This window comes from Serinus canaria, chromosome 5 (assembly GCF_022539315.1).
Source record: "Serinus canaria isolate serCan28SL12 chromosome 5, serCan2020, whole genome shotgun sequence".
Lineage (NCBI taxonomy): Eukaryota > Metazoa > Chordata > Aves > Passeriformes > Fringillidae > Serinus > Serinus canaria.
In genome coordinates this window covers 8,925,477-8,952,158 of record NC_066319.1, presented here as the reverse complement: position 1 = coordinate 8,952,158, position 26,682 = coordinate 8,925,477, and the positions used below count along the sequence as shown (strand labels likewise).

General features: G+C 48.4%; 1 protein-coding gene across 1 annotated transcript in view; it reads right to left on the bottom strand.

Moving 5' to 3' along the window:
- Nucleotides 1–26,682, bottom strand: part of DAGLA (diacylglycerol lipase alpha) — a 56,425-nt gene that overhangs the window by 14,065 nt on the left and 15,678 nt on the right. The window contains exons 3-14 of the mRNA XM_050975335.1: nucleotides 17,646–17,784; nucleotides 16,796–17,007; nucleotides 14,784–14,885; nucleotides 14,192–14,330; nucleotides 10,887–10,974; nucleotides 7,251–7,385; nucleotides 6,508–6,585; nucleotides 5,563–5,687; nucleotides 4,461–4,617; nucleotides 4,191–4,274; nucleotides 3,994–4,071; nucleotides 35–115 (exon numbers count right to left, since the gene is read on the bottom strand). Of these exons, the coding sequence (XP_050831292.1) occupies nucleotides 35–115; nucleotides 3,994–4,071; nucleotides 4,191–4,274; nucleotides 4,461–4,617; nucleotides 5,563–5,687; nucleotides 6,508–6,585; nucleotides 7,251–7,385; nucleotides 10,887–10,974; nucleotides 14,192–14,330; nucleotides 14,784–14,885; nucleotides 16,796–17,007; nucleotides 17,646–17,740 (1,374 nt within the window). The 5' untranslated portion in view covers nucleotides 17,741–17,784. The remainder of the gene's footprint in view (nucleotides 1–34; nucleotides 116–3,993; nucleotides 4,072–4,190; nucleotides 4,275–4,460; nucleotides 4,618–5,562; nucleotides 5,688–6,507; nucleotides 6,586–7,250; nucleotides 7,386–10,886; nucleotides 10,975–14,191; nucleotides 14,331–14,783; nucleotides 14,886–16,795; nucleotides 17,008–17,645; nucleotides 17,785–26,682) is intronic.

Genomic DNA, 26,682 nt, shown 5'->3' with positions numbered 1-26,682 from the left:
TCTCATCCTCTGTCCAGAGACAGCTCATACTCACCAAATCCCGCCCAAAAGCTTGGGACAGCACCATCTCCTGCTCCAGCTTCTTCTTGATGTACTCAGCAGACAGCACCATCCCCTGTGGGAAGCAGGAAGACACAGCAGGATGTAAATGGGATCCAGCAGCCAGAAGGTGAGGAAGCTCTGGAATGTCCCTCAGCATGGATCAGGATGGAGGGAGAACTGATTCCCCTCTGCATTTCCAAAGTTTTGGTGTTTAAGGAGTAAAGGCAGTTCTTAATTAAGGAACACTCCAAGGGCCTATTCCTGGGCTTTTAGGGGGAAAATTACCCCAAATCCAATTAACCTAAACACAGGATTGTGGATTTGGTACTTCAGGCCAAGGGACCTGGGGCAGAACAGAGAAATGGACTTGTATATTCTAAATATTGGTGGTTTTAAAGCCAAATTTTTCTAGCCCAGGTAAATCTGGGATGGAGTTTTCAACTTAAATCTGGGAATAAAAGTGTGAATCATTCCAATAGAAATAATGATTCAAACACCATAGGGAAAAGTGGCATCACTAGGAATTAGTTCCTGCCTTCTCCAACCATCAATATTAAGGGAATTTGGCTGTCAGAGGACATTAATCCCAAATTATTAAATTATTTTATTCCCTAGAAGTCAAGGAGTGCTGGAAGACGGGAAAGATCTTATCTGGGTCTAAATATTCCTCCTCTCTGCTCAGAAGTGTTTCTCTGATTCCAAATGTAGTTGATGCAATTCCAAGAGCAGTTATAAACAAGCAACTACAACTTGATTTGTTGCATAAACTCCTGATGATGCTACAGTTTAACTCAGTGGGAAGTGAGCCTGAACTCCAAAAGATGGGGGAAATGGGGAAAATCATCTCCTTGGCTGTTCTCTTTTAAATTCCTATCTTAAAATGGTGTGAGTACAATGGGAATGTTATTGCAAAAAAAAAAAAACCAAAAAAAACCAAAAACAAACAAACAAACCAAAAAAAACCAAAAAAAACCCCCATCTATATCTATATATCTATATATCTATATATCTATATATAAAACCTCAGTTATCCCAGAGAGCTGGATCGGGAGTTGGAGTTAAACACAGCAGGATAATGAGAGGGAAAAATCAGGGAAACATCAGGGAGAAATCAGAGGTAAATTGGAGGAAGAACTGAGGGGGAAAATGGTGGGAAGAAAATGAGGGGTGGAAATTTGGTGGGAAAATTAGGTGGGAAAATCTAAAACCAGAGATAAATAAATCAGGGATAAATCTGGAATAAGTCAGGAATAACAGTGCTGACTGCCTTGCATTGATATCACCTCATTAAGCCTCCAGAGATCAAGTTTTATTCCATTCTTATGGAATTTCTTGGGTTGTTTCAAAGAGTGGCATAAGAGAAGAGAGTGAGGAAAAAAAAGCAAAGAAACATGGATTTTTCCAGGTCCTCAATATCTGAAATGTCTTTGATTCCCTCTTCGATACTGAAGAGGGGAAGCAGGACAGAGGAGACCCCACTCCATGGACATGAGATAAATGGGACGCTGCCACCACCAAAAAGCACCATAGTGGTTGTGCCTTATCCCAGTTTCTCCCCAGCTTCCAGAAGAGTCTCCACTCCCAATCCTAATGAGAAGTGAGCAGCGGGCCACTGATCTAAATTCCCACTGCGAATTTGGGATTCTATTTTTAGAGAGCGTGACCCAAATCCACGGTGATGTCACTGCTGGGATGTTAGTCAGCCTTTGGGACCTGTTTTTGGTAATTGTATCCTAATGGAGACAGGGATTTTAATTATTATGGAATGAGACTGTAAACTTCCATTTAGATTCACCATTGGAAAAATTCCCTAAAATTTCTGGAATCCTGGTTTGGGTTGAAAGGGACCTTAAGGATCATCCCATTCCATTAGCCCAGGTTGCTCCAAGCCCTATCTATCCTGGTCTTGGACACTTCCAGGGATGTAGCATCAGGCAATTCTCTGGGAAACAAATCCAATTTCAAGTTAATAAAACTATTTGGGCTTAATTTTGCAAGTTCACACGTAAATAACCGAACGGATCAAGCATTTAGAGAAAGGGAATGGAAATATTCTGCATTGTTTTGCATCCCAAAGGCACAAAACTGCTCTGGGATATTTGAGATTTTGGGAGAAAACCCCCAGAAGGGTCTATTTATGAGAGAAAAATGTTGAAAATTCTAATTCCTGGGATCATGGCTGAGCTTCCAGGACTTTCCAGCAGCTCCTTGTCCTTCTGGTTGGCTCAACACCAGGAAACAAAGCTCTGTAACATCCTATTTTCACTAATTTTGTACTGGGAGTTCAACAACTAAATCTGGATTCATCCCTGTGGCTGAGGATTATTTTTAAAACTAACTTTGTTATAAAATCAGTGGACTTTATTGCAAAAATAGTGAAGTTGGATTCTTCTTTGAGTTATAATCCCTTTTTTTTTTTTTGGCATTCTAATCTCTAAACTTTAGTTCCAGCTGTATTTTTTGATCCACAATAGCTCAGAGGCCTGATAAATATTTTTTAAATTGTGACATTGGAGCTGTGGAGTGATAAAAAATTTAATGTAAACATCAAGACTTGGAATTTTAGGATGGCCGATGGACACCCCTGGGGATGGGTGGGACAGAATCAGCAGGAAAACATCCCAAATGAAACAAATCCTGGGAAAGCTCCCACGTAGCCAAGTCCTTGTTTCCAAATTAAATGTGTAAGTGAGACACTGTATTTGTTTGGATATTAAATTTGACTCCTGGACATTAAAAATGCATTTAAAATTCCATTATCTCCCTTAGTTTTCCCTCGGGAATCAACAGCACATTATTGTCTGCAGATTAATATTGATAATAATTCCAGAGAAAGTGAATATTTCTCTCCTGGCAGCAATCCTAAAAAAGAAATAACACAAAGGACAAATAAAAGCTCTGTCTGGAACAAAGGGAATAAACTGATAATGTTTCACGGAAGTCGCCAGTGGAGAAATATTTTCATATAAAGATCAAAACCAAAGCCAATTTCTGCAAGGATCTATTCCTGGATTTTCATTGAATCATGGAATTCTGGAACGGTTTGGATTGGAAGGGACCTAAAAGCCCATCCCAGTCCCATGAGCAGGGACACCTTTCACTAACCCAGGATGCTCTAAGATCCATCCTCCAAGGCGTCCCAGCCCAGGGGACAGGGGTTAGAACAGGATCTTTGAAGTCCCTTCCAACCCAAACCATCCCAGGATTCCATGGTTCTATTTCCTACAGCAGAGGGAAGAGGTCTGGTATTCCAGCAGGAGACCATGAGGCAAGCTGGAGTTCCCAGCTCATGGCTTCCAAGGACTTCCAAGCTCCACATCCCACCTAGAGCAACACCTCATTACCCTCAGCAGCACTTCCAGCAACTGCTCTGTTCCTTCCAACTTTCACTCTGGATTTTCCTTTCCCAACTTGGCACTGCAGCTTTGGAAGCTGCCAAATTCCTGATCATCTTAAAAACTCAGCACGTTGTTCCTTTGCCAGACAGGGGCAAAGGTCAGCTCTGGAATAAATGGATTTAGCCAGCCCAGAGCTGCTCACAGACACAGAGCACCCATCTAATTTCACGGATCCAAGTCCTGCCAGAATCCTTTGAGGACATTCCCATCACAGCAGAATTTTAACCACATTCTCAGGCTTTGATTGAAAATTCCTTAAAGGTCGTTGGAAGAAAAAGTTGTTTGAGTGGCTCCAGGAATTTCATTGTGGGTCTCCACGATGCCTTTCCGAATTTGGAATTCTCTAATTGCACTGAGTTTTTAATTACACGCCAAGTGATTTTAACTGTTCCCACTAATTATTTAACACCTCAAAGCCCTTTCTATAACTTCTTTCTCAAGTAATTAAGACCATTTGGGGGTTTATAATTAAAAAGTGAAATAATTAAAAAAAAACAGGGGTTTTGTTTGGTTTTGGGTTGGTTTAGGATCATTTTCCCTTTGTTGTCCCCACCTTGTGTCCCAGCCATGTTCCATGGTGCCCCTCAACCGGCAGGCGCTCCGCGTCCCCCGTCAGATCCGTCAGGGCATCCTGGAAGAAAAGCAGTCACCTTGCTTCAGGTGAGTCAAATCCAAGCCAGGATTCCAAAATGGGAAGGGCTCAAACTCTCTGGAATATCCACCAAGGAGGCCCCTGCATATCCCACTTACTTTTGGGGACAGAGTTCCCCGGATGCTGATGACCACCTTCTTCTTGTCATGGTCCACAGCCACGTAGAAAGGGGTTTCATAAACCTGGAAGAGATCAGGAGAGACATTCCTGTTGGATTATCCTCGGGGAAAGCGAGACAGGATTTGTGTCTGAATAACAAAATTTTTGGATGGAAATGGAAGAGAAAAAGGCTTCATTTCCCTTCTTTGTCCCACTGCAGCCGGAAGTGGGTAAATCCCCTTGGGAAGGGGGTCTGGGGTTGTCCTTACAGCATCGTGGCAGGAAGTGTAGACGATGTCCACGGAGGTCATGTTCTCGTCCAGGAAGTGGCGCCGGATGGCGATGGCGTTGCAGCCACAGCAATTGTCCTCCTCGATGGTGACGCCGGGAGCGTAGCGCGGGCGTGACGGGCACAGGCAGCAACACCTGCGGGGAGGGAGCACGGCTTTGAGGGGAAAAGGCTGGATTTAGAGTGGCATTCCTAGAGGAAAGGGAAAGGCAGAACCTCCAAACATCATCCCAATGGCAGCGAGTGCCAAGGGAAGGATAAAACCATGAAACAGCCTCAGAATCTGGGATCAGGTGCAGTTTTCCTTTCGAGCACCAGAGAGAGCTACAATGCAGCCAGTCCCCAAGGAATCCAAGGGTTATGGGGTGGGATGGCTCCTCAAAGGACACTATCCTTGGAAGTGCAGTTTTCCAGTGCTTCAACGTGGAAAAGCCAACACTGACTGAGCTCCAGGTTTATTCACAGGAAAAAAAACGGGTTTAGAATCATTCCAAAATAAAAAGAGAAGCACAGGGTGATTTTCCTTCTTTCTCTCTCAGAGCTAAAAGTATTCCCAAGGAATCACATTCCTCCCAATAGCCAAGGAAGTGCCAAAAGCTCATCCCCAAATTGAATCCGGTGACAGGATTCTGGCAGCTGGAAACAAACCCTTGCACTGGGGCAAAAATTCTGAGCTGAAAAAAATCCAATTAATCTGAAGGAGCACAGCCCAAGCCAGGCAAATCTTGGAGGTCTTTTAATCAGGACCCAAATGTCAACTACATGATTTCTGAGCTCCAAGAAGCTCTTTTTGGACTTGGTGTTATGCCAGGTGAGTTGTCTCCGCTGGCTGTTCCATGGTCCAGAGAGGATGGAGCAGAGGACAGGCTGGTTTATGTACTAGAAGCTGGAAGGGATTCAGAAAACCTTTGGAATATGAAGCCCAGAGAGATGGAAAGAAAAAACACAAGGAGATAAAGGCAGAAAAGAAATCAAGCAGGGAGGAAGCACCAAGGGGATGAAATAAACGTGGGGAAAAACAAGGGGCTTTTCTAAACATGGGAAAACCAGGCAGGAAAAAAGGGCTGAGGGTGGGCACTCACGAGCAGGATCTGGCCAGGCGGCAGAGTCCACATGTGGGCTTCCTCATGAGGTAAATGGGCCATCCATAGGCAGCCAAGGCGAAGAGCATGTAGTAACACACCTCCCGGTACCGCTGCATCTCTTGCTGGAAGACACGGGACTCCCTGAGCCTGCAATCTCCTGGAATTTCCCCCTCCATTCCCCTTTTCCACAGTTAGGCACATGCTGAGTGCCAGCCCCCTCTCCCAGCTGTGCTTTGGTGACTGAGGAGAGTGAGGTGGGGATGCCAGGCAAGAGCCACCCCCTCCTGAAGATTCCTCTGCCTGATTTCCTGAGGAATTCTCTGGGTATCCCAACATGCTGCCAAGGAAGCCGCTTCCTGCAGATTTGGAAATGAGCTCCCTAAATATCCCCTTTCCAGCAGGCCAGAGGATGCCTGGAGAGGACCACAAAGCCAATTTGGGGTCATATGAAGCAGTTGCATCCTATAAAAGCTCAGTTATCCCAGAGAGCTGGATCAGGGGTTGGAGTTAAACACAGCAGGATAATAAGAGGGGAAAATCAGGGAAACACCAGGGAGAAATCAGAGGTAAATTGGAGGAAGTGCTGAGGGGGAAAATGGCAGGGGGATAACGAGGGGGTGGAAATTTGGGGTAAAATGAGGCGGGAAAATTGGGCGGGAAAATCAAAATCAGGGATAAGTCAGACAAATCTAAATCAGAGATAAATTAGGGATAACCCAAAATCAGGGATGAATCAAAACCTGGAATAAATCAGGGACAACAGTACTGACTCTCTTGCAGCAATATCACCTCACCAAGCCTCCAGAGATCAAGTTTTATTCATTTGCATGGAATTTCTTGGATTATTTCAAAGAGGGGCAGAAAGGCATAAGAGAAGCCAGTGAGGAAAAGAAAACAAGGATCCCAGGTGGGTTTGGAGGATCCCACATCCCAGGGACTTACCGCATTCTTCAGATCCAGGTATTTGGTGTTCCTGGTCACTGGCATTCCAGACAGGAAAGCTAAAATGTCATTGTTTGCCTGGAAGTCACAAATACACAGAAAAATTCCTTTGTGTAACAGCAAGAAAAAATCCACTCTCAAATATCCCAACCAGACCCCTCAAATACTTCCAAAGGTTTTAGTCCTGCCTGATTTGAATCTCAACTCAAGGGGGAAAAAAGTCATTAAAATAATTTCCTACTGGGCTGACAATGTGCAAACTTCATCAGCAGTTTGGAAAACTGGGAATTTTTCCTGAATCCCAAATCAAGGGAAAAACTCCAATAAAATAAATTCATTGCCTACTGGCTTTAGAATCTGCAAACCTCAATAGTAGCTTGGAAATTTAGGAATTTTGGAAATTTTAGGTATTTTTTCCCCCTGCAGATTGCTGGAGACATCTCCATGGGAATAATCTTCTCATTAATTTCCAAGTACCTACAACCCCCTTGGGGGCCCTTTTGGGATCAAGAGCGGCTCCTGTATCACCTGCCTGGAGAGGATCAATCCAGATTCCAAACTTGCCTCAGCACCAGCTGAACCCTTTTGACAGGGAAGAACTCATGGAAAGCTGCTGAAGTCACCATTATTTTTCTTTCCCACCTCAGCAAGTGAGAACAGCCCAGAGATGAGGACGGCAGAGCCCCGGAGCTGTTTCCCAGGGAATCCCAGAGCAGCTGGGCAGGGATTGCCAGGTTTCCCACCTCGTCCAGCACGGCGTTGCGCTTGGCGCGCTGCCGCTGCCGCAGCAGAACCAGCCCCGCGATGATGTCGGAGGGGACGATGTCCAGGTCCCGGAAAAATTCCGCAAAAAGGTAGGCGATCTCGGAGTAGGCATCCTGCAAAACCCAGGGAGAGAGGGCTTGGAGGAGGAGGAGGACTTTGGGTGTGGGAAGCCTCAAAACAGGACACAAAGTGAGAACTGGACTCGTTTCTGGAGCTCAGCCTCCAAAACAGGCACAAGATTCCTGCAGGGAATGCCAGATCTGGACGAATCACATGATTATTGTGTCTTGTTTGTTTTCCACAGTCCCGTTCGGGGGCTGGATTTGTGCTGTGTGTGGGCACCTCGACATCCAAACAGCTCACACAGGACACAGGGAGGGAAAGAGAATGGTTTTGACTCTCTCTATTAAACAGAACAGAGAAAATGGAATGAAAACCAAGCAAATCCCAATCCAGTGCTACCTTGGAGTCATCCTTTCTCCTCTAAAGCAGAATAAAGGCCATTCCATGAGGAAAAACCACTAATTTTGTCCTATTTAAGAGTCTCTTCAACTCTAACTTTGCCCTGGGATCCTTTTTCCCATATTAATCCCAGACCTGAGATCCTGTTGCCCAAACTTAACCCAAACCTGGGAACTTTTCCCCAAATTTACCTCAGACCTGAGACCCTTTTGCCCACATTTAACTTGCCTATACTTATTCCAGACTTAGGATCCTTCTGCCCAAATTTATCCCAGACCTGGGATCCTTTTGCCCATATTGCCAGGCTTTTCCAGGTTTATTTTGGATGACACACAAGCAAAAAGGCATGAAAAGTAAAAACTGAGACACTGAATGCAGAACTCCCAGGAATGAAGGTGACCAAACCCAAAAAAGGAGGGACAGAAATGAAAGTGACCTGAGAGGATCAAGTAAAGCCCTGGAGCAGAGGGACAATGATATTTTGAAGAGAAATGTCCTTTTTCCACTTTTTGCTCTGTGCTACGGAAAAAAAAACCCACAAGACCTTACAGAAGAATATTTTGGGAGGCTGGAGAGGGGCTGGAATGTGGGTCAGTGCTGACCTGTCATTACTCCAGCCTAAAGACAACGATGATCCAGACGCTGGAATAACAAAACGTGAAGCTGTACCCACCAATGATCCATATTTGACTCCTGCCATCCAAAACTTTTCCTACAAGGATGATCACAGCCTTACCTGAACCTTTATCCTGTGTTTTCATAGTATCCTTTATCCAGCATCAAAACCCACAAGACTGGAGTGTTGTGGAAACCCTAGGCACTCCAGGACGGGATTTCTCCTCTCCCTTCTTTGACCATCAAGACAGTAAATCCCTTCTCTTCCCTGCAGGAATGACCTACATCCTTTTATCCCTGCCAAACTCCTGGCATGTGGGATGACTTTCTGTCATTTTTCACTTCCCTACAAAAGCCAGTTAAATCCCCATTAAGAACTGGGGCTCCAGGTGCCAACTCTCTGTGCCAGCAGTGCCTTTGGAAAGCCAACGGCATTCCAACCGCAGTATCCTTGAAATCCTGACCTCATCAATCCTAGTGTGGTTCCTGTGAGCTCACAAGAAATGCCAAGAGCCTCCAAAGGAAACAGGACAAACACACATTAATCCAAAGTGGCAGCTACAGCCCTGGACGCTCTGACAAAAAAAGGCCCTGATGGAAGTTCAGTGCATATTTTCCGCTCCAAAGGAACAGCTTTCTGTGGGAACACCTGACATTATTCCTGTTTGTCCACCTGGAGTGCTCTGCTACAAACCCTGAAGGCTCTGAGGCTTCAGACTTCACCCCAGATCCTTTCCCCAAAGCCATGTCCATCCCATAAAAAACCCTTTTCCAGCCCAGAGGACAATGATCCTCTGCTGCTACCCCATTTTTTTTCCATGGGGTCTGGGATAGGCAGCAATGGATTAATTTCTGATCCATTTCGTGCTCATTCATTCCACACGCTGCCATGCCAGACACAACGTCAGGGTTTGTTCCTGCAGAGAAAAGAGGCTGGAAATTGCTCAAAAGCTGGATGTAAAGTGGAAATTCAACAGCACGAGGAATGTGAGGCATTTGGAATCCGCTTTTATTCCAAGCTTAACAAAAAAGAGAAACAGTCACTGCAAAATGGAAAGTTTGTTAAAAAGAACTCGAAATATTTGGAATACTTTGCAATCCTGAATAAAATGGGAGTTGTTCAGGGCATTCAGGTGCCTGTCAAGGCTCTCTCTCCCAGGATGCAGCATCCACGCTGTGCCTCAGGACAGGAGTCTCCAGCACCTTGGCAAGGTGACCTGGATGTGCTCTCAGGGAGAAGGGAAGAGCCTCTGCTCTGGAGCACCAAGGAAATGCTGCTGAGGGAGCAGCCAGGGCACAAAGCTCCTATGGTCTCAGTTTTCCAGATGGATTTCCAGATGAGTTTCCCCAGCATATAAACTGGGAGCTGGCAGGCCTGGGCTTGAACTTCCCAGAAGGACATTCCCAAGGAACATGGTGGCATTTCAGCCAGGAAAAGGGATCCTGGGAGGGGCAGCATTCCAAGACACGGTGCTAGATTTCTGAACAAAGGCTGTGACAAATCCTGCAGCCTTCCACACTCTGGAAGCTGCACCTGTGGGTAATTCCACAACACTCCCTAAGAAATGCTGCTAATCTTATTCATCACCTGGGAAGAACAAACGTTCACCTGACTCTCCTTTATTTTTTTTTTCCCTTTGGAGCTTTCAATCCCAGAGTCATTTCTCTTCCTCTCCACATTCACATCCCTTCCAATGTGCTCCTTTTCCTGCTGCATCCTTTTGGAGCACGAACTCTGGGCTATATTTAGTGAGGACACGGCGGCTGTGGTCGGTCCCTTGGTGTTTTCCCTGTCATTTTCCGTGCCCTTCTAACTGGAGTTAAATGTCTGGGCGGATTTTTTGGCCACTGCTGGTTTTGTTGGAATGTCCTTGATAAATCCCAGCTTTTTCCCTGAGAGGTTGTAACTAATTCAGAGCTCAGTGTCTGCAAGTACACAAATCTCCTGATTTTTATTACTTTCTCCTCCCTTTGGGAACAATTCCCTGGTTCTGCTGGCTCCTTCAGGAGTCCTCAAATCCTCAGAATTTTAACTAACTTAGTTAAATCAAAAATTTTTCAGCACCAAAGTTTGACTTGCCTCTCCAGCAGGTTCTCAGGAATGCTGGTGAATCCCACCCTCAGGCATAAACCTGCTCCTAGTGATTCTAAGAAGAATGGAATGATAACTTCTGGGGAAGGAGTTTCAAGACCTTTACCTTTCCCTGCTAGAGAACAGCAAGGGAAAATCCCAATGGCAGCACATGAAAATTCCCAGTGACCTTCATGTGGATCTATGGATTAGACAGTTTTTGATTGACAGAAGATCCAGAAGGATTTTGGTGATTCTTCCAGGTTTTTGTTTTCCCATTTCCAAATTCTCCTCCTTAAGGGTGTGAGACTGATGGAAACAACAGGAGAAAGTGCTCAGGAAGGGGCTGATAAAGGGAAATGGGAGCTGTCCAGGAAGTGCTGCCAAATGTGATCCTAACCTGAGGGAAAACAGAGATTTCTCCCACTGATATTTTGATTCCCAACAGGAGATTTTTGGTACCCACCGACTGGGAGTCCTTTGTCCGTGTGCAGCAAAGGAACACTTTGAGCCTGCGTGTCCAGCTGCTGGCTTGTCCCTCTTCCAGGCGGTGTCTGGGAATAAAGGGGAGAGCAGGAATGTGAGGAGAAGCAGAACATGGTGTAGGATCCAACATGGAGCGGCACAGTCTGTGCTGTCCTTGAAAATATGGACTAAGGCTCCCCCAGTCCTCCTTTTCCCCAGGCTGAGGCCCCTGAGCTCCCTCAGCCACCCCTGGTGCTCCAGCTCCTGCCCCAGCTCCATTCAGTACCTGGATATGCTCCAGAGAAGTGTGAATCCACAGGATCAAGCACTATGTTTGGATACCTGGTATCCTGCCTGAATGGGATGAATGGAATGAAGTTCCTGTTTCAATTTGGCAGCTGCTCCATGTGCCAGGATGTGCAACCACTCAAGAGAAAAAAGTTACCTCAGGATGAGGGAGTGGGAATGGCACAAGAGACCCTGAGCACTTTAGACATGCAATTTTTCCCAATCACAGAATCAAGGAATGCTTTGGGTTGGAAGGGACTTTTAGGATCATTGTGTTCCACCCCCTGCCACAGAAGTAGGGACTGACTCCATGCCAGAGTGCCAAGCTCCTCCTTTTTTTAGGGAAGCACAGATTTAATCCAGGCTAGAGCAATCCAAAATAAAGCACCACTCCATTTTCTGGCAGGGTATCCTATCAGGATAAGCCCAAGCCCAGAAAGTGGTTTGCACCTGGAAAGAAAAGATGCTGGCAAAGGAATATTTGCTCGAAATGGAAGGAGCAGATCCCACAGGGATCCATCAGCTCTTGCCTGAGTATCTGAAAACAGCTCTCCATAACCTTTCAGAAGAGGAATGGGAATACGAGTGGCAGCAGGGCTTTCCTCCCCCAGATTCCAAAGAACTCCAGGATTTCCCTGGTGGGGTTCAACAACCAAGTGTCCTCTGAGCTGTTTTCCCTCCATCTTTTCCCAAATTCTTTCTTCCTAACTTCCACACGTTCAGTAGGAGCTCCAAAGCTCCATGGAAAAGCCAAGCCTTTTATTGGGCTGTTTCTTTTTCCCAGCCCACTCACGCCATGATGCCACTGGGAGAGGAAAACCACCGTGGGACACAATCCAGCCAGGCAGAGAACTTCCTCATCTATTCCTTGGAAAGGATTTCTTTCAGCAAGAGGGAGAAGTTGGGAATGTATCCTTTGGAAACAATTGTTTGAGCAGTGAACAGTCACATTTGATGTTTGTTTTTCACATCATAGCCCACAGCGTTTGCTTGTTAACAGCTGTTAACATTCCCTTTCCAGAGGGAAAATCCATGAACAGCAGGAACAAGCTCTCCATAAATACAGCAGGCCCGGAGGGAAAAACCCGGCCAAGGGAGAAAGGCCTTCACTCAGCTTTCTGGGATCTCAAAATTCCCCGCAGAGGAGAGAATTTTGGGGTTGGTTTGAATTTACTTGTGCAAGCTGTGGAGCTCAGATTTGCTTTGGAAAAATCATCACAGAATTCTGGAATGGTCTGGGATGGAAGGGACCACAAAGCTCATCCATTCCACCCCCTAACACGGGCAAGGACAACTCCCACTGTCCCAGATTGCTCCAAGCCCCATATCCAGCCTTGGACATTTCGAGGGATGGAGTAGCCGCAGCTGTTCTGGGAAAACCATTCCAGTGCCTCACCACTCTCACAGGAAAGAATTTTTTCCTTGGATGCAGTACTACATCCACAGTATCATCCTTCTTATCTTCCCGGGAATGTCCTGATTCCAAGCAATCACCATACTAGGCACGAATTCCAAATATTCCAGGCCACGGTAACACACTAGAAAGGTCAGGAGGAATATCTGGCATTCCACAAAAAAAGCCAGGCTCCATCTCAGAACTTGAGAGCACTATCCTTAGAAAAGCCCAGTTTTCCCTCAAAAGGGACTTTATTCCAAGTCATTGGAATACAGAAAATACACAAACCCAATGAAAAATGGGATATTTATGGAGTGGTTTTTGAAAGCCTCATTTTTTATCCCTCGGATCCCGATGCCCTCCAAAGCCACATTCCTCAAGGACAGTCACATATCAAAGGAAACAAAGCCTGTTTGTGTTGTCCCCTACTGGAAAAAATCCTTCAGAAAAAGCTTTGCTTGGTGAAAAAAAGCTTTTTCTCTCCCCATCTGGGGAGCTCCAAGATGGAATCAACTCTTAATTAAAAGATTCAACTGCCAACACAAATGGAATTGTTCCTTGGCCAAGACTAAACAGGAGAAACCTCAGGGCAAAAGGTTGGATTTTGGAGAGGAAAATAAAGGAAGAAAGAGGATTTGGAAGGAGATCCTGCCTCGAAGTAAGGAAAATTTAAGCACACACTCACTGCTTCCACGGAAAACGCTGCTATGGGATACAGACAAACAGGCTGCTGTGGTCAGCAGGGTCCATGAGGATCCACAAATCCAGTACTTAAGGCAGAATCCAGCTGGATTCTGCATGGCTTTGCCTTCTTTGGATGCAGGTGCCCACACACAGCACCTGACAGGGAGCTGCATCCTCCCAAAATCCCCTTCAGCAGAGCAGAATGGTCCCTGCAGCAAGGCAAGGAGAAGGGCAAGATCCCAAAAAATCAGGACACCCTTCCAGAAACTTTGCCCTGGGAAGCTGTGGTTGCCCCATCCCTGGAAGTGTTCCAGGACAGCTTGGACAGAGCTTGGAACAACCTGGTATAATGAAAGGTGTCCTTGCCCATGGCTTAGAGGACTTTAAGATCCCTTCCAGCCCAAACCATCCTGGAATTCCCTGGCTTGAGGAGGATTTTGGGTGCCTGTAGCCATAAGGACACAGCACTGGTAACACTGAAACCATCCACTGGTTCTTTGTGTCCTTGGATAGAAGGGAAATTCAGTCTGCTGTGAAGACAGGCTGGGAGAGCTAGGAATGTTCAGCCTGGACAAAAGAAGGCTCCGGAGAAATCCTAAAGTGCCTAAAGTGGATCCCAGAGAGCCAGAGAGGGACTTTGGACAAGGGGCTAGAGGGACAGGACAATGGGAAATGGCTTCCCACTGACAGAGAGAGGGCAGGGATAGATGGAATACTGGGAAGAGACCCTTCCCAGTGAGGGTGGTGAGGCCCTGGAACAAATTTCCCAGAGAAGCTGTGGATGCCCCATCCTTGGAAGCATCCAAGGCCAGGCTGGAATTACCTTTTCTACTGGAAAGCATCGCTGAACATAAAGGGAGGTTGGAATTCAATGATCTTTAAGGTCCCTTGCACCCAAGGCACCCTGGAATTCCAGGATCCGCAGAACGCTGCCTTACCTGAGGTTGTAGGTCCTTAGGTTGCGCTGCCGGCGCTTGGTGGCGCGGAGCTTGACGAAGGTGCGTCCCGTGGGATCGAAGACACACAGCACAGTGATGCACACACTCAGGATCACCACCCAGTTGCACACCACCATTCCTGAAAAAAAAACAGGAGTCACGTGCTCCGGCCCTTACTTCCCACCCCAAAGTCCCGCAGCAAAAGGAAATCCTCTGGAAAGGCTTTTAAGCCACAGCTGGATCAGTCTTCCGGCTGTTTTATGGGGCCATTAAATGCTCCCTGAGTATCCAGGACTGCACCATTAACATCAACCCCACCAGGAGACTGGGAAAGGCTTCCAGGAAAACAGTAAAACCATTCTGAAGGTCAAAAGCAGAATTTACAGACTACCCTTCCCTGGGAACACAGATCCCTGCCTGAGCGCCGGCAGCACAGGCGGATGAATGGATTGACTGTTCCGAGCAATAAACAGGAAAACAAGCCCCACATTGACAGCTCCCATCCACTTCCCAGAGTCAATCAGCACAGGCGGGAACGAAGGATGCCCGCCAATCCGTCGGAATGCTCCCAGGCCACATTCCAGCTCCGTACCCAGGGTGACACTCTTGGCTGTGATGTCGTTGCAGGAGGTGTAGTACTGTGTCAGCCACACGATGCCCACGATGGCGTACACGAACTCAATCACCAGGATCGCTGGAAAAAATGGTAACAGCACGGATGACAGCAGCCTTTTCCCTAAGGATGAGCTCCTCTCCCCATTTTCTCACAGGGAATAGGTATAAAAACGCTTTGGAAGGGGACGTGTAAGGAGATGAGCCCAAAGTGCGACATGTTCCAAACAACTCCGAAAAAATGGGATCGTGGAGGGGTCAGCGCCCTTGGTTGTGTCACAGGTATGAATCAGAGATCCAGACCTTCCTCCTACGCTGCTGGAAAGACTCCCTGAGGCAGCAGGAATCACAGGACCTAAACCTTAACTACCTCAGACAGCTGGCCTGACTCACGGATCCAGGATTAATCCTGCTCACTATGCTTAGCAAACATTCTCAGCACCTTTGCAGCCCTTCCCATAACAGTTCCAAGGAGACAGCGCCTAAGGAGCTCCTCAGTTTTGCATGTGACTGATAGCAAACTAGAAACTGGGGATTAACAGTGCTTCCCTGGAACAAAAAAGCTGAGAAACCACTCTGAAGTGCCCATCCTCCCACTTTCTCCCCGGAATTCCAGAGGACACGTGGACAATCAGCTGTGGAGAAGGTGAACACCTTGCTTGGGATTGCCTAAATTATGGTCAAGCTGAGACTAAATCCAGCCTGGCTTATCCCGCTCACCCTCCTTATCTCCTGTTGGCACAGAATTTTTCCATAAGTGGTTTTGCTACAGACCTGGAAAGACCAGTTCCAGGAGACAGAGCTTTCCTGGGCAAGGAATCAGGGCTAGGACTGGTTCCTGATGAACCCAATTTATGCCTGAGTTAGGTTTTGCTTCCCTTGGCTCCTCTCCCCTTTGCCTGCTGCAGGACAGGAGCAGCAGGAGCAGGGATGAGACATTCCCAGGTTCACATTAGAGTTAATTCCCTAAATTCCTCTGCATTAAACAGCACATGCTTAAATTGGGATAGTCACATGGACCTTGCCCACGCACTGGTCACGCTCCCACTTCCATCAGCACAACTGATCAACCACCAAGAACAAAATACCCAGGAAAAAAGGGAATACAAGACCCAAAATCCAGAGGAAATCCCACTCCTAAGCACACACAGAGGAAGAAGAAGGGATGTTTTGGGGGGCAGGAAACCTTTCTTTGGATTCTCCCTACCTCCTCTGCCACACTTAGTCTGGTTTTAACACAAATTGTCAGGCTCTCCATGTTTCCCTAGGGAGACTGGCTAGGAAGCTGGAGAGGGAGATTTGTTTGCTGTTTGCGTTAATGACTTGCTCTGAGCATTCCAAGTCTTCCACACTGAGCTTTCAAGCAAGGTTATCCTTATTTTAGTGGATTCTGCAGGAAAACAACCCAGCAAAAAGCAGGGATGCAAATCCATGGGATGATTTGTTTGGAATGGGTTTGGCTCTGCATCCCCAAAGATTTTTCTCTTAAAACCTTAATTTGGCACAGAAAAATCTGATTAAACTTCTGTACCTGGAAGGCAACAGAATCCAGGGAAAACAAGCTAAAAGGGAATGAGGGATCAAGGAATAATTCTCTTCCCTGCTCTAGTTTCTGGAGAGGGAGCAAGACAGGAATTGCTTACAGGAAGAAAAAGGGAGTGAGCAGGTGGAAAACCTATTTTCCTCCCAGTGCCTGGAGGGATGGATCAGGTGAGTCAAGAGGCAACACCTAGGGGTCACAACCATTGGGATTTATGCCCCTATCCTTGGAAAACGTGGTGGAGAAAAGAGAGACAGAGGGGGAGCAGATTCCATGAGAGGAAAAGGAGGCTATTTGGGACATCGCCTGCCAGTCTGACAGCCGTGACAAGGCGCAGCCTATGGATTCATCGGGATGCACGGCACATCCTGGCAGCCATCTGGCCGTGCCAGAGGAGGGAGAGGAGGCTCCAGGGCAGAGCACACAGAAGCGTGGAGGCTCCAGCCGCTTACCCAGTCGCACATAGAGGACGTACTGCATGGAATCCCGCGGCTCCGTGTACAGGATGCTCCCACGCATGCTGAGCCAGATGATGGCCAGCTCAGCAATCATGCAGCTCAGCAGGATTCCCAGGTAGCCCCGGCCGTGGTCCACCAGGTTCAGGGAGCACGTCTCGTTGGGATTGTACACCAGCCCGAAGAGCACCACCGAGAGAATCACAAACCTGCCGGGCAGGAAAGCCAAGGGAACCACGGAATATCCCACAGCTCTTCCCTCCTCAGGGTCCCACAGCTCCTTACATTAGTGTTTATTTGGGCCTCAAATCTCCACAAGCCATCCAGAGGCCCTGCTACCCCCAGCAGAACCATTTCATCCATGCCACATTATCCCATGGGATTTGCAACTCCAGAGAGAAGTCGTGGCTGCCACATCCCTTGGAAGTGTTCAAGGCCAAGTTAGATGGGGTTTGGAGCAACCTAGTGGGAGCCATCCCTGCCCATGGCAGGAGGTTGGAATTGGATGGTCTTTAAGGCCTCTTCCAACCCAAACCATTTCAGAATTCCATGCCTGTTTTTCCTGAGCTTCTGTACAGAAACATGGTCCTAAATTCTAGTGGAGAATCTTGGATGGCACAGGAGGATAACAAAAAGCTCTGGTCAGGCTCATTGGAACTAGGCTAGAACTTGGAACAGAGCTAAGCTATGAAAACAGAAGCTGGAAAAAAGTTGGTGTTCATCAGGAATGCCCCAACCAAACTTTCTGGCCCTGTGTAGAAGTGCAGAGAGAATTTCCAGCCATGCCAGAAACAGCCAGAAGAATTCTTGGGTGAATTCCAAGCATCCTTGTGCCCTTCTCACTTACCAGGTGGTGTGAAGGAGGAAGAGGAAGACGGCTGGCAGAACCAGGTCATCGCTGCCCACAGACCAGCGCCGGCGGAACACGACAATCCCTGGCATGGCTGGCGGGTCCCGGGAAGTTCAGCAGGCACAGCACTCACCTCCTGGAAAAGAATGGAAGCAAAGATGCTGCTGAGCCTCTCCAGCCTCCTCTGGAGAGTCCCACAACCTGGGAGCCATCCTGGTTTATCCCAGAGCTGCTTCCTTCCAGCACCAGGGGGCATGGCATGCTCAGGAAGGAGGGCTGGGAATCGAAGGAGTGGGAAGTACTAGTTGAAGCCAGTTTGTAACTCATCCAGATCTACTTCATGGGATTACCTGGAATCCTTTTAGGCTGTGATGGTAAGCAGCCACTGTGGGATTTGGGACAGGTCATCCTGGCCTCACATCTCTGGAAAACCCTATTACTGTGTTTTTCCATGCACAAACCTGCTTCCAGGCTGTTGTTGTCCAACAATTCTCCCCCCCACACTTGGCTCAGGAAGCCAAAATATCCATTAACAGCCAGTGACAGCATCTGGGGAACTACAGATTGGCTCTCAACAGCACTTCCAGTGAGGATATTGGCTCCTAGGAGATCTCCCCCTGGACCAGCAGCAGCATCTTGCCAGCTCCACATCTCCGTCACATCCACACTGGCCCTGACAGGCACGACCAATTCCAAGGTGGAAGATTGAGGAGCTGCTATTCCTCCCTGGGTTTTGTTTGTGCTCCTATTTTTAGGGCTTCCCAAACTCTTTGGAAAATAGAAACAGGAGTGGTGCAAAGTCACGAGACTGCACAGGGCGCTCCAGCCTCCTCCAGCACAGCCATCCCACTCCATCCCAGCTGGCCGTACTCCAAACTGCTCCAGAGGGACTCTGGCAGCACACCTTATCCCACTCCTGCCTTCCTGGCTCAACACATGACCCACTACCAGGACTTTTCCTTGGTTTTGCCAAATCCAGGATGGTGTCTTTGCACTCTTTCCAGAGACACCAGGGATTTCTGGATTGGAGGAGTAGTCCTGTCCCTCTTTCCATGCCCTAATCCCTGTCTCAATTCTCACCTGTGCTACCAGGGAATGCTCCACCTCACCTGTGCCTCTCTGCTCCAAGCTCTCTCAATTTTGATCCATCTCAGTTCCCAACTCCACCAATGTCCCAATTCCCACATCCATGCACTGCTGCTGGAGTGCTCCACCCATGGCCTGCAGTGGATACGCTGTTTCAAAGCTGCACTTGCAAATCCCTAAGTGCTCTTGGATTTTTGCCTCTGTGAACCCAACAGCAAACAACCAAGTGTCTTCATCCATTACTTACAACAGGATTTCCAAGAGCATTCCCAAGGGAATATTACTTGCAATACTTCCTGTACCAGGCAAAAAAAACCCCACACATGGATATGATGCCCATAATTTATTGCTGTGGATAAAACTAATTAGAAAGGGGAGGACGTCCATAGAATTCCAACATAGCTTGGATAAGAAGGGAGCTTGAGGATGATCCAGTTCTATCTCCCTGACAAGGACTGGGACAACTCCCACCAGTCCAGGTTGCTCATGATTTTAACTAAGTTGAACCTTCCAGATAACACAAATGTTGGGTTTGAGACAGCCCATGGCACCAATTCCTGCCCTGTCCCACTAAATCCAGCCCAGCAGTCAGGTGTGGTAACCCCACCACTTCCCAGAAAATCCCAAATCCAGAGTCTGAGCCCAGAGTCTCCTCTCCTGTGCCAACACCCACAGCCACTGGAATGGATCTTCCAACCCATTTCAGCCACCCATTACTGAAAACCTACACAGTCCCCTCAAATTCCAGGAGATTCCACAGTTAACAGGCTGCTTCCAGCCTGTCACTCAGTTGAAGGAAATGCTCCATTCCACAAACAAAGCTAATGTGAAATTCCACCGCCATTTGGATTCCCACTTCCTCAGCACAGAATAATCAGAGCACTGGGTACATTCCAGCTCTACCTTCACTCCTCTGGCCATCTGGAGACTCCCTCCCAGCCCCATCGTGCCTGTCATTCACCACCCAGGATAGCTGGGATACCACAAACCCTGGATACACCTCCAGCACCTCCCAGTCCAGCTCCGTTCCCATCATCCCATCGGCTGCATCCCACCAACGCGCTTTCCGGAACTCTTCCACCCCTCCAGTTGGGCTCTCCCAGTTCCCAGCACCCTCTCCCAGTTTGAGAAGCAGGATATCAATGACAGCAACAAATATCCAATGTGGATTCCTTATCCACGGCAACAGATGGGGACAGAGCGGAGAAGCCTGTCACTCACTGTCACATATGGGAATACTCACTGTGGAACTGTCACTCCACTTACCAGGCTCTCAGGGCAGGAACATTCCCAATTTATTCCCAAAGATTCCTGAATTTAAACCGGAGGTTTGGGGCTTTATCCCTGCTTTGGAAAGGAGGGAGACGATGGAAGGCCTGAGACTGGAAAACCCACCAAAGAAAGCTCTCACTGTGAGGACTCTTCAGCTTCATCCCAGCACAGCTTATCCCAGGAACTGTTTTAAGATGCTGAAGATACGATCCAGCAGAGGAATTGGGAGGACCGGAAAGCTGGAGTGCAAAGAGCCCTGAGACCACTGACCCCGGCTCCATGACAGCAAGAACCTCACACTGTCCCTAAAACTGCTGGAAAGAACCAGACATTCCCAGGAACTTGAAAGCTGAATCCCCATACAAGCAGTGCCAAGCTCCCAACACTGAAATAAGGGAAGCACATGCACAAGGAGCCCCCTCAGAGCCGGGCAAGGTCTAGGGAAGCAGGAACCTTACATGGCATGTGGTCCAGCCGCTGCGCATCCTTCTCTCCCAGAAGGGTATTTCAGGAAAAGTGCATATCCAGGGAGACAGGCATCACAAGCTCAGGAGGGAACAGCAAACTCTTCCTGCAGCCATTGAAAATCCCACTCGGCAAAGGGAAGCACGGTGTGGGAACCGAGATCTGCCTGCTGACAGAGCCGGGCATCATCCTCAGAGCAACTCCCTCCCTGCACCTCATTTATCCACCGGGAATGCCGAGAGCCAGAGGTCGTGACTCCCCCCTTCCACACCCCCCAGCACCCTCTGGAAGGAAGTGACATCATCCCTATTCTGAGGAGATTGTACGTGGATTGTGGGAAGGAGGACTGGGAGCTAGAGCGGGCGATGCTGTCAGAGATGCGGAGCCGGGAGAGGAGGAAAACCCTGGAGCGGCACAAACCTCCTCCCTCTTCCCACCGAGAAAGCAGGAGCGCTGCCGGGAGCCCTGGACACAGCCATGGCATCGGGCTGGGAAAGGCTCCTGGCCACAGACTCTCCAGTGAATGGCCAGGGGGAGGGGACTTGGATGGGACACAAAAGGGACACACAGAGGGGGCCACCCCGGCCACAGAAAGGAGAGACTGTTCCAGAGGAGCCTCTCCCGGCCTTTCCAGCCGTTAATTCCTTGTGACATGCTCTGGGCTATGACAGGATGTGGGGGAAGGGGAGAATTAGCTGTCTGTAGGGAAAGGCTTAGGGAAAAGAGCAAGGGAGAAAAACGCTACAGTGAGAAAACATTCCAGCTAAACCTCGGAGACTTAGGCTAATCCAACAGCCCATCCCATCTGACATGAGCCTCCTTAGGGAGAAGTACACCAGGAAATAAAGCTGAGGGAAAAAGGCTGTGCCTGGATCCTGCATGCCAGGAGCCTACCCACACCACAGCAACACCCCCGGAGTCACCCACTCCCTCCACCCAAATCCAGGCAGGATTTGCTCCAAGCTCCCAGAATTGCAGATTCCCGAGGCACCCACACAGCCCAACGCTCCAACCCCCTGCAATCCTCATCCCTGCATCCACAGGCTAACAACCCCCTGCAATTCCCCACCCCTATATCCAAAGGTTCACAAACCTCTGTAATTCCCCATCCCTGCGAATCCCCATTCCTGCATCCACAGGCTCATACCCTCCTGCAAATCCCCCCTCCCTGCAATTCCCCATCCTTGCATCCACAGGCTCACAACCCCCTGCAATTCCCCATCCCTGCACCCACAGGCTAACTCAGGATTCCCACTTCCATCACCCCAAAACCTCCCCTGGTTCCCAACCTCCTGGTATTCAGAGCAAAAGATGGGAGGTCAAACCCAGGCTGAAATCAGATCTGCTGGGAGTTTTTTCTCCCTCTGCCAGATCCCTGGGGATGTCTGCATGGAGGAAGCCGTGCTATTCCAATATTCCTTCCCTACATTCTCCCTCAGGCACCTGATGGCACTTTCACAAGACCCAGGTATGACAAAGCAATCCCATCTCAGCTCTACCAGCACCCTCTTCCAGCTGGCCTCTGCAAATTCCAGAGTTCTCCAGGGTGACTCACCCAAGGAAATTCCCTCTAAACAAGCCAGATGTTTGCCTTCACTGCTCAGGGCTACAGAATTCACAAAAAAAGAAACGGATCTGTAGGTCTCAGTGGATGGTTGCAGGTGTTGCTAAAGGACAGAGCCCTTTGCCGTTCCACAGAAATCCAGCACCATGTCCCAGAATGCTGCCCCTCCCAGGATCCCTTTCCCTGGCTGAAATGTCACCATGTTCCCCAGGAATGTCCCAGTCCCAACCTGCTGTCCTGCTGGAAAGTTCAAGCCCAGGCCTGCCAGCTCCCAGCTCAATTTCTTAGGAAATGCAGCTGGAAAACCAAAACCAAAGGAGCTTTGTGTCCTGCCAGCTCCCATAGCAGCTTTTCCTCAGGAGTAATTTTCTGCTCCAGAGCAGAGGTGCTTCCCTTCTCCCTGAGAGCACATCCAGGTCACCTTGCCCAGGTGCTGGAGAGACCTGTCCTGAGGGCACAGCATGGATGCTGCATCCTGCTTTTTCATTCTGCAGGATAACAAACAGTTCACTTCCCTAACCAACAGAATTGTGGTCCCATCAAGTCACCCCAAATACTTCTTTCCCTCACCAACATGTCTCACATGGCATATGGGCTTCCCATTCCAGGCTGGATCATTCCCTTGCAGCTCCCAGAACCCTCCCGTTCCCATCAAGCACTTACCAGACTGGACGGAAATCATCAATTCCAGCTTGGATCCAACCCCATCAGGCCCCATCCAGCTGTTCTGAAGGGTTTTAAATGAGGCTCTTTCTGTTTCTGAGTTGTTTCTCACAATCTGGGAATTGTTCTCGCCTTCCAGGGAGAAGGGGGATGGGTGGTCATATCCATACAGAATGTCTTGAAGCTGGCCAGAGGAATTTGCATGGAGCAGCTCTGATCTCAAGCCAGGCTGGTAGAGCTAGGATAGCTCAGCCCAGAGAGGAGAAGGCTCCAGGGAGCCTTAGAGCCTCTTCCATTGCCTAAGGGGGCTCCAAGAGAGCTGGAAAGAGCCTTTGGAATAGGGCATGGAGGTACAAGACAAGGGGGAATGGCTTCCCACTCACATGGCATGGGTTTGGATTAGATATTGGGATGAAATCCTTCCCTGTGAGAGTGGTGAGGCCCTGGAATGGATTTTTTCAGAGAAGCTGTGGCTGCTTCAAGCCTGAAGTGACAAGTCCAGGCTGGACAAAGCTTGGAGCAACCTTAGATAGTGGGAGGTGTCCTTGTCCACAGCAAGGGGTAGAATGGGATGAGCATTCCATGTCCTTTCTAAACGAAAGCATTCTAGGATTGAATACCAAGAGGGGACAAATTCCATGGCACCAAAGGAAGGCAAAGCCTTTGTGCCATTTCCAAGGGGCAGGAAGTATCTGCTGCAAGCAGTGCCTGCAGGAATTGCAGGGAAAGCTCTTCCCAGGGGGAAGAAGGCACAGCAGCTGCCGGAAGCTTGTGAGGAGAGCTCTGCCCTCACCGGAGGTGATTAAGGGAACAGACCCCTACTTTAAGGAATATTCCATGGATTCATGGAACATTTCAGAGCTATATTTATAAGCAAATCCCAGGAAGAGATCACTGGCAAAAATCAGTGGGAATTAGAATTTTGGGATACCTTCACGGCTGCTTTGAAGATTCTCCTTGATAACCTCCCATCTTCCAAGGAGAATGGAATAAAAAGAGTCAGTGGCAGAGCCAGGGAATGAAGCTTGGAGACCGTAAAGATTCAAAGAGCCTCCTGTGGCTTGGCACACTTTGGATGTGGCTCCCTCGGGATAAGGCCATGGCACCACAATCACCTCCACAATGTCATTGGGACAGAACTAATGGGATCAGCTTGGATCTGGAACTCCAGCACTGCCCACTGACACAAATTCCCAAAATAATCTTGGAGTATCAACTGACCTTCAAAACACAGGGAACAAGAACTTACCTGTTTGGCCCACCAGTTTAACCCTGAAATCCTGGAACAAATTCCTTGTAACTGCAACGGTGATGGATACAGGACTGGTGTAGCCACTTCCCAGTTGGGCCAGCACTGATCCATCTCCATCCCACCTCATGCCTCCCTCAGACTCTTTCCCAAAGCCCCTTTGCCATAAACACAACAAGGTGCATGTTCTCCTTGGTTAAATCCATCCCCTTTTCCCTTAACTCCAAACTCCCCTGCTTTGGGTAGAAACAGGTCTCATGAATCCCACATTTCCCTCAAACATACACAACATCTCCTTTCTGTTACGTTGGGAATGATTAATTTTTAATAAGGAGACTCCAGTATGCATCTCCTTGGCATGGACTCGACCACAGCAGTGGAGTTTTCGGGAAAAATGGGACTATCTTGCAAACCCTAATGGATTTAGTGCAAGAGGATGGACAAATCCCAAAGGTGCCACTCCCAGCACTTGCTCCCAGTTAAAAGCAGGATAAGGGATTCACTGAATCAAAAAGAAACAAGGAAATTCTCCACTTTGGAATGAACCTCCTCCTAACAACTGGGATCCCTGGGAACAGTTTCTGAGACTGTTCCCAGGGATCCCAGTCCTAGAAACCAGTGACACTGCACATCCCAATGCTTCTCTCCACTGGATAACCCTGCACCACCCCATGGGCCAAGATTTGTCCACAGCATCACCATTAAGGCTGGAAAAGCCCTCCAAGATTGAGTCCAACCATTCCTCCAGCACTTCCAAGGCCACCTCTATCCCATGTCCCCAAATGCCACATCCACATGGCTTTTAAATCCCTCCGGATATGGGGATTCCACCATTGGAGCCTGCTCCAATGCTTTAAGACCTTTCCCATTGAGGAATTTTCTCTAATATCCAACCTAAACTTCCCCTGGTGCAATTTGAGAGAATTTCTTCTCATACTGCCACTTATTATCTGAGAGCAGAGCCTGATCCCACCTGACTCCACCCTCCTGTCAGGGATTTGTGGAGAGTGAGAAGATCCCTCTTGATCCTCATTTTTTGCAGGCTGACTCCCTCAGCTGCTCCTTGTGCTCCAAACCCTTCCCTGAACACAGTCCAGCACTTCCATGTCCCCCTTGGTGAAGGATCCACAGGGCTTTATTAATTCCAGACCTCGGCAACCATCCCTGGGCATAAAGGAAGAGGTTTGTAGGGATGAGTCTATAAAGACAGGGATCACTGTGAGATACTCCAGCTGCCCAAACGAAAGGGACAATAATGCTTGGAAAGGGATAGAAAAGCCTCCTCACACCTCCAAGATTCCCAGGACTTTTCTCCTTGACCTCGACAAAAGCACACCTTAACTCCAGAGCTCCAGACTCATCTGCCTATGGAAAATCCAAAGCCTGCACAAACACCTGGCTGAGAAACAAGGGAAGCCACCACTTTTTCAGGAATCTGGGAGTGGAGAAGGAACTGTCACACACAGTTCCAGTGTGCTGCCAGGAACGGAGTTAAAAACAACCCCCAATCGTTGTCTCGATGTCGGCAGCTCCGCAATTCCACCCACAGTTTGTGCCTGCAGAGCCCACAGGCAGCTTCCCGACCACTCCAAGCTCGGGCAAAAATAACGGCCAAGTTGCCACGGGGGAAAATGTAATAAATTCCAATTAATTTGGAATTTCAAATAGAACTCCATGTTCTACAGGGGAATAAAATGCCCTACAACAAGGAAAGGTTGGTTTGAATTGGGTAGGGAATGCAAAAGGAATACCTGGATGAGGTGATGGGTACAGCAATAAATGCTCACAGCATGCCAAATCTGCTCCCAGGTGTGGAACAACAACTCCCTGGATATATTTACTGGGAATCACCGATCATTGGTTTTGTTGGAATATCCCACAGCTACACGCAGAACTTGGTAATTCCTGGTTGGAAAGCACACGGCCTCTGAGTTATTTATAGCCAAAACTCCAAGGGCTGGATGAAGCCAGCCAGGACAAATCCAAGAGGTGACCAGTAATTACACAAGGGGAATTTTGGATGGAGCCTCATTTCTTTAGGGAAAGCTATTTTCTACTACAATCCTAGCAAATTCCTGACAGTTTTACTTCACCCTGAAATGCTTATCAGCTCAGCCTCCTTTTCGAAAAGGCAGAAAAAAAGCAGAAGGAGCAAATATCCAGGTGAGATATTGAATTCAGAGGCACATCCTGCTCTGGCACATCTGGAAGCGATGCCTTCAGGAAGAAGGAGGAGAAGCCCAGTCATTTCCAAAAGCAATTGCATCTCTCCCTTCCTGCAAGCAGCTTCTTGGCTTCCTAGTTTACACTAGTGGGCAAACAGTTTTCCCAATAACTTGACTCATTGCTTCAGGAATTCCCTGGGGATGAGTCACATGCAGGGAAAGCCACCAGGAGCGGCGCCGGGACCACCGCTGCCAACTCAAGGAGAGCAAAAGAAGTGGGAGAACACAAAATCCCTGCCAAACTCGGGAAAACTGTGTGGTCAACACCATTCCTTGGCACTCCTTCCCTGCTCCCCCTCCCCACAAATGTGCTGGAGAGGAGCAGCGCATCCGGAGAGGCGGCTCCAGGCTCCGGAGCCACGGGAATCGTCAGGGAGAGGTTCCCTCCACGTGCATCTGCCGGCATAGGAGGGAATGCTGGCTCTACTCATCTCCCAGGAATAATCCTAAGGAAATTTAAACTAGAGATTATTTCCCTCCCTCCTGGAACTGAGGGGGAAAGAGGGACAC